At 36.2% G+C, this 8,180-nt stretch overlaps 1 protein-coding gene across 1 annotated transcript in view; it reads right to left on the bottom strand.

The window, feature by feature from the left end:
* Positions 1-3,137: 3,137 nt before the first annotated feature.
* Positions 3,138-8,180, bottom strand: part of col4a1 (collagen, type IV, alpha 1) — a 42,734-nt gene continuing 37,691 nt past the window's right edge. The window contains exons 42-52 of the mRNA XM_043229809.1: positions 7,962-8,147; positions 7,595-7,728; positions 7,443-7,515; positions 7,232-7,303; positions 6,792-6,917; positions 6,605-6,703; positions 6,234-6,446; positions 5,976-6,153; positions 5,778-5,892; positions 5,047-5,219; positions 3,138-3,860 (exon numbers count right to left, since the gene is read on the bottom strand). Of these exons, the coding sequence (XP_043085744.1) occupies positions 3,779-3,860; positions 5,047-5,219; positions 5,778-5,892; positions 5,976-6,153; positions 6,234-6,446; positions 6,605-6,703; positions 6,792-6,917; positions 7,232-7,303; positions 7,443-7,515; positions 7,595-7,728; positions 7,962-8,147 (1,451 nt within the window). The 3' untranslated portion in view covers positions 3,138-3,778. The remainder of the gene's footprint in view (positions 3,861-5,046; positions 5,220-5,777; positions 5,893-5,975; positions 6,154-6,233; positions 6,447-6,604; positions 6,704-6,791; positions 6,918-7,231; positions 7,304-7,442; positions 7,516-7,594; positions 7,729-7,961; positions 8,148-8,180) is intronic.

The raw sequence follows: 8,180 nt of genomic DNA, 5'->3' as shown, positions 1-8,180 counted from the left end.
TCACAAGCTTTCTAATACGAATATGAATCCATGTTCCAAATGCATTTGCCTGCTCAGTACGGTCTCCTGATCTATGGTATGTCTGTCCCCATTCCTAGAGGTGACAGCACAGACCCCTCACCTCAATTTACTGCCATCCTCTTTTGCAGCGCGTTCCCTTTGACCGATAGAGTTTCACAACTCTACTCAGCTGCTTCTTTCACCCCATAAACACCCACACTCAGATCACTGTGTGCTCAAGGTCATTCTGAAGTGGAACAAGAACTTAAACATATAGCCTAAATAAAAATAAATAAATAAATAAATAAATATTATATATATATATATATATATATATATATATATATATATATATATATATATATATATATATATATATTCAGTGAGTACATAATGTCTAAATCTGATGAAAATCTCACAGATGTTGCAAGAGGTATCCTAAAACACTCCTGACTAGTTTACTTCACTCAGAGGTCAAAGGTCGTCCGTTCATACACGTCATTTTAACAGCAGCCCATGACTGAACGGGGTAAAAGGCTATGTTTGTCGAAAAGGCAAACATAGGGAAAGAAAGAGAATGAGATTCCTATAAAAACAGAGAGATGAAAGAGAAAGGTTATCTTTTCCTGTACTCATTGATCTGCGTGCACGGCCCAGAGCCTAAGCGCTCTCACACACTACTTTACACGTATCAGTATGCTGATAACCCCCGAAAAACCTGGCAACAAGCTCACAGTGGAGCAGATTTGCCTTTAAATAAAAAAAAGTGGCACACTTCAGTCCTGTCCGCTAATGCAGTCATCCATTCTGACCAGAGGGAGTCAATATTTATGAGCTAGCAAACATGTTTGAAGGCCGGTGGGAACTTAGATATTATCCTTAAACATTTCTAGGAAAACTAAAAAAAAAGGAAAGCTTTGAAAAAAATGACCTTTCGTGACAGTGTCAGACCGGAGGCCTTCGAAAAAGGTTATTTTTTTCCCCCCACTAATAAAAATGTGAAGTTGGCAAAGTAGTTTCTCAGAATATGCTGGAAAAAATATTCTTGGAAATCTAGTTTCAGTCACAGACTTTATTGTATCTAGGTAGTTTCAACAGTCCTGCGATCCAGGGTGAAACATTCTGCGTGAGGGATGCATGTGTGTTCTGTGACTCATATTGACTTTTATCATTGACGTGGTTTTCTGTGAGTAGACGGAGGATGGCAGTCGTGTTCCCGAGGTTAATCTGAACCCCCAAACTTGTTCAAAATGAAGCTGGAAGCTGTAAAGCAACGCAATTATTAAAAATATTTTCAGAATAAATCGTTTACAGCCTTGTTTTGTAATATGATATGCACTTGACAGGAACGAGCCTTAGCATGGCCTGCCACATTGTGAGAAACTTGAGTGTACTTAGATCGCCCTCTCCAGGCCAATGTAAGTAAGGACAAGTATGAACGTTAGTTTGTAATGATCTGATGTCTTTAGAAAACACATAGTAAAAGATTGCAATATTTAATTTATAAACCTGGAAAGCTATATACTTTTTAGCAGTATAGCAATTGTCAAATACCTTCTAAAATGAAGTATCTTTCCAGCTAAGTCTATTGAAATTATTGTATTTAATATCTTAAGTGAACACTTAGGATATTAAACACTTAAGATATTCATGGAAAAACAATGAATGAAGCTTGTATGTCCCTGAGGGTCCCTGGATGGCAGACAGTGAAACAGTCAAAATCGGTGGTGACTAACTAACAAGCCAACTAAATAAATGAATAAAAAGACTGACAGGTATGGTGTGTCAACTGGAATAAAGCTGAAATTAAGGAAATTATAAATATTAAATATTAAACACTTTAAACTATCAAAATGACAAAAACTAAAACTGAGGTAAACTTAAGGTCAGTACAAAAAAAATATATATATATATATATATATATATATATATATATATATATATGTGTGTGTATATATATATGTGTATATGTATGGTTATACTTAAAAGAGGGTTATAAACCTTAAAAACCTCTTCTGTACAAAAAGACAAATTCATCAAACATTTCTACAAACATTTTTATTGTATGACAGTAGCCTATAGGATGGGGACATCACTGAAATCATTTGACACTGAAAAAAATATATATATATATTTTCACAAATTGCAGTCAATGTCTGTATTATTCAACATATTCCAAAACAAGAGCCATTAATACTTCATGGGCACATCAATGCACGGAGATACAGCGTGTGTGCTAGATCAGTGACATTAAAGTATGGATAATTGGGCTCACATCCGTGACTGAATTAAATGTAAGGCACTTTTGAATTTAAAAACAACTAGCTATTTGCTTGGCTAAAGCAGTAGAACAATTGGAAGCTAAAAGGTCAGCTATGGGGACGGTATGTAGCGTGTGATGTAGATTGCATAGTCAAGTATTATCAGTGTAAAATGAAAAAAATAAAATAAAATAACGAGCAACAAATCCACTGTGTAAGGGGACATGTGCAGGTTCTTTGGTCTGGTATCTGAGGCATTAAGACAAAAAGAAACTCAGGACATATAACAGAATCCATACGCAATGTTCAAATTTAACAATGCTTACTTCAGACACAGACCCTAAGTTATGGATAACTGCTTGAAATTACATATATATATATATATTATAGATGTGGTTTAATCAAGAATCAAGGTGAGTTTGCTGATGAGTTCAAGTCAATAAAGTGATTAGATAGTAATTAAAGAGTCGACAAACAAGGTGTAATAAGCTTGAATTCCTGACAAAATAAGTGCAAAAGCAACCTAGGCGACTCACTAGTGCACTTGCTCAACATCTGATCATATTTATTAGAGCTGTGTGAGAATGGAAATGAAGTTAAATGTCATAATGGGAAAACAGAGTCTGAAACTCGGCCATTAAACAAGAACAACGACAGCATTTCTGGATCAAAACGAAGGTGGAGCAGGCCCAGCCATAAGCACATAAGAACAAGCATAAACATCAAAACACAGATTTATAAATGGAAGTTTTCGGTCTAAAGGCCACATTCTGATAAAAAAAAAAAACAAAAAAAAAAAAAAACAGTGCAGAATATTACAGTTTATGTGCCATGATAGTCTTCTGAACTGATTAACAGAAAAATCATTGTAAAAGGAAAGGCCCATTGGTGCTTAAACTCTTTATCTCATATGTTTTCATAAATAATTAAGTATAGCAAGATCAATGGTATTTACCTAATAAGATTATGGTGACAGGGTGTTAAGTAGCTAAATAGAGCACTATATTTACAACAAAGCTTGATCTTTGCTTTTCCTACATCATACGAGGAGGGTGCTGACAAACTTACTGACGGTGAAGTAGGACAAAATAAAATATCCAATTCTATAATGTTAGTGTTGCTTGAGTATACATTTGAGAGAGAAATAAACAAGATATCTGCATCTGATAATGTTGAGTGGCATGATAAATAAAGCTGAAAAAAAAGGGCTGAACGGAATAGCATCCAATCCATGTGGATTCTTGCTGAAGATGGTTACCTGCTTACTAATACATAAACTCAGTGCAAGTGTAAACAGGTGTCATTCATTAGACACAATGGAACAATGTTATTTAAGCGCTCTGCATGAGGCAAATGTGCCAGTAGATCTTGAGGTTCCATTGCTATAAATGATGAGACGGGTATTTTTCTGTGGACTTTTGAAGTTTTTCCATGGCTTTTCACAGAAGTAGCACCATACGTTTGTTGTTCGTTCGTAAAACTGGGACATAAAGAGCAGACGCAGAGCTGAGGCTGGTCTATACCTTCTTCATGCACACTTGACACCTGCTGATGTGAGTTCGTAGATTCCCAGCCTTTAGCGTTGTGGGGACAGGTTTGCTGCAATCACAATGCACACAGACATTAACAAGAAAACAGGAAAAAAGGATCTTTTCAATTCGGATTTTTCTCTTAGTGTTCTGAGTTTTTATCTCTTTTTAGTGGCTCCAAATTGTGTGGATAAAAAAAAAAAAAAAAATTTATCCTGAAATGCATACTTTGTTCAATAAATATTGCTTATTCCATTTGGTTTTCCTTTTTAAATTTATTTCCTTCACATGAGGTATGTGCTAATTTTAATTTATAATTTCAATGCTTAATTTAAAATCTAATCATTATTTATTAAAATGTCTTATCGAGTATAAAACGATATAAATTAATCTAAATTAATATTCTGGTATTAGATTAATGTTATGTAAACAGTTATTTAGTGATCATACAAGTACTGTGTACTTGGTCCACTGTTCATGTTTATTTTAAGTAATATCATTTAAAAAGATACACGTAAAGACGGGATTGAGAAGTGTTGACGCCCAGTTCACTTCTGTTCGTCTTGCTAGGCACAAACTTTTTGGCATGTTTGCATTGACTTTGCATGTGATCTATTTGCACAAATACTTAAAAAGTGTATATTTACACTTGGTGCAAATAACCCGCCTATTGGCCAAAGCTATTTAAACTAATTCTTCCCCCCCAACATATGATCGGGCTAGTCAAGATAAAAAATGACTATGATTCATCAGCTCCAGTGGTTTAAAGTCGTGTTTTGACATATTTTTCCCTTTTCTTTTCAAATCTCGTATCACATCATAAAGGCATTTATTTTCAATAAAAATGAAAAAAGTAATCAAAAAAGTTAAAAATATGTCATCGGGGTAGGTGTAGAGAGGGCTTTATTATACCAATAAGGTGGCATCCATTTAAATATTTTAATTAAAATTATAATTTACAGTTAATTACAACTATACTGAAGTGCAGAAAATTGTCACTATTTGCAAAAAGTGGTATAAATATCAGAAACATAGTGTAAATAGAATCTATAGCATTTACGGTTTTTGCACTATGTCCTTAAAAATACTGCTATTTTTAATTAGTGTAAATATCATATGTTGCTTTTTGCACTTTTGGCTACTACTGCTATTTACATTATAAATAGACGCTGCCATTATTTTGATTTGAAGACATCAAAGACAGTTAATAAAAAAAAAAAAAAAAAATCGAGAGTATAACGTGTGTAAATGCTTACCTAAACATTTCGTTGTCCTCTATGGTGGCTAACCAGAAGCTGTAGGAGTTAGCATAATAGTTGCAGGTGCCATGACCGTGACACTCGATGAAGGGAGCTGAGCGGAACTCTTCCAGGCAAGAACCTGGGGAGGCCAGCGCCTGACCGGAGCCCTCAGCACCAGCACTAGTGTGCTGTTACACAGAGAGAGACAGCGTCAGACTTTACACATAATCCTCATACAAAATTATGAAAACAGATTTGGCTTCCTGTCAGTGTTTATTTGGTGATGCAGCAATGACCTTAGTGCTTAACAAAAGTTAAAAATCCTGTACTTTAGTTGGAAACTTATTATTTTAGAGTAAATAAGACAAAGTTATGGCTAAATATATATAATAATAGTAATAATAATAATAATTATTATTATTATATACACAATTATATACACATTTGCACTGTAAAATGTATCAAATATTTTATAATACAACTGTAAAAATATAATACTAATACACGTGTCTTAATTTTTATTAAAACACAGCTCTTATTTCTGTAAAAAAATAATCCTGCAGCAGATCTCTTTATTTATTTTAATATTTTTTTATTTTATTTATTATTTATTATTTATACGCATGGAGCTCATAAATTATCTAATTAAAGCAAAAGTCTATCACATATAAGCTATCACATATTGCCATGCCAATTTTATTTTGATATATTTTGCAGTCCTAAAACTGCTTTTTTATATTCCTCACCATGACGAAAGAGTATCCAATCCAGAGAGAATCCCACCCACGAGGACAGGGTGGGATCAGTATGGTCTGACTGTGCACAGCTATCACCATTGCAGGAGCCTCACAAACTGCACATCTGAAAACATGCATGCACATGAGAACGAGGACGAGGAATTCTTTTTCACAGAAATTTTAAACGATTCATAGAAGATCACAAACCTGCTGATAAAGGGTTTGATGCTCTCACCGGTAACAGGGGCCATGCTCATGGGCATTGGCTCGGGAGAGGTAAGCCAGTAGGAATAGTCATTACGAGAAGCGAAGTTACATACATTGTTGATGTTGCAGAAGAGGAAAGGCATTGGGCTGAACTTCCTTAGGCAGCTACCAGCTGTGCCTATTGGGTAACAAGAGCAGAATTAATTAAGATTAATATTTCTGAATAAATACATTATTTGTATGTGCAGTTGTGCTGACCTAGGTCTTGTCCATGTGACCTCTCGTTGCCTTGTACATAAAGCAGTGAATATCCATCATAGATCGGCGTTGTTCCTGCTGGACATACTGGAATATCGATACTCTGACTGTGGCGTGTTACAAGGAAGCCGTGGTCCATTGATGCAGGGCCAGGAGGGCCGATGCCACCAGGGAAACCACTAGGTCCTGGAGGTCCAGGGTACCCTCTGGGGCCTACAGAAAAGATATTTTAGTAAAAAAAAAAAAAAAAGGGGTCGACAAGCATAAGCAATCTTATGAATTAAAAAGGCATTAGAGTTCTTCTGAAATTTGCAGAGCTCTTCTGCTGTGATTGGAACTCCCCCTAATATTTTATGTGTCTGTAAACCTACCAGAAGGTCCGGTTTGTCCGGGCTCTCCTTTGGCCCCAGGGTGTCCATTATAGCCAGGTGTTCCATCGGATCCTTTTAAACCCTGAAGTCCCATCACACCTAAGAGGTAGTTTGTGTGTTGGATGAATATCAATAGTCAACTGACTGTTTTCATAAACTTTTAAGTTCAGTTATTTGAAATACTCACCCTGTTGTCCTTTCTGTCCAGGGTAGCCTTGAATTCCGATCAGCCCTTGGGGACCCTGAGGTCCTGGAAGACCAGGATCTCCTTTATAAATGTGGAGGCCCAGGTGGTCCAGGGGGCCTTCAGTACCTTAAATGAAAAATTCAAAAGCAGAAATTCAGTACAATGTTTACAATGAAGTATAGCATTCAGACCTAAACTGTCCATTACTATAGTAAAAATGTTTCACCAACATCAAATAAGGATTTGAAGAAGCAGTTGGTGGATATAAAATGTGTTCTGATGTTTTGTGTTCAGATGCAACAGGCATTAAAAAAAATTACATTTGAATTTCATCAGGTCCCTGTGTTTATGTTCAGTTATTTCATTGAAATGGCAATGAAAATAACCTTTAAAGTTAAATTACTAATTATATATAAAGTTAAAATGTTTCTTGTTGATACCTTTAAGACCTGGGAATCCTCTGTCACCTCCGTCACCCTTAGGACCAATTACTCCATGCTCACCCTTTGTACCTGGAATAACACAGAGGAACTAAATCTACCAATACTGTTGAGCATTGTTTTTTTGAAGAATATGAAGAATGACATTCAGAAAAGCACACTTAGATGCACTGTAATATTTTTTCAAGTTAAATTTGATTTTAAATCTTACCAGGGAACCCAGGAACACCCTGTGGTCCCATCTCACCCTTTGGTCCATTATAGCCAGGCAATCCAGGCTCACCCTACAGAGCACAACTGCATTCAATTATCTATAATTTTAAAGGCGAAATTGTTATTTTTGATAATTAAGCATTAACTCACAGAGGCACCAGTGAAACCTTTATCTCCTTTATATCCTTGAGAGCCTTGTGGGCCAGGGAAGCCCACATCTCCCTTTTCTCCTTTAGCTCCAGCACTGCCAGGTATACCAGGTGGGCCTGGGTCACCAATCACACCTGTGGTAAAAATGTGACATTAAGATAACACAGGCCACATTCAGCAGAATAAATCTGTCAGTGCTGTTTTAGAGTATTCAGTTCAATTTAATAGAGTTCACATACAGTTCTTTGGCTAACAGGAGTGACCACTGCATTTTGTTGCTATAATGACACCCTTAAATTAATGGACTACTAATAAGGGAAATATTCTGTGACAGACTGTCCTTTATGGTGAGGTCTTAAGAATTCACCTTTTTGTCCTTGTTGTCCCTGAGCTCCCTGGTCCCCTTTAGGTCCCTCCATAGATATTCCTGGAAGTCCTCTCTCTCCTGGATGCCCTTGGTCCCCTGGGAATCCAGGCAGACCCTTCTCACCTTTGATTCCAGGAATGCCTGGACTCCCGTTAATGCCAGGAAGACCAGGGTTACCCTTGTCACCTGTGTGAAGACGAGGAAAAGATTAACTGAGTT

The sequence above is a fragment of the Puntigrus tetrazona genome, unplaced genomic scaffold (genome assembly GCF_018831695.1).
Source record: "Puntigrus tetrazona isolate hp1 unplaced genomic scaffold, ASM1883169v1 S000000095, whole genome shotgun sequence".
Lineage (NCBI taxonomy): Eukaryota > Metazoa > Chordata > Actinopteri > Cypriniformes > Cyprinidae > Puntigrus > Puntigrus tetrazona.
The sequence above is the reverse complement of the archived record's forward strand: the minus strand, read 5'-3'. Positions and strand labels throughout refer to the sequence as shown.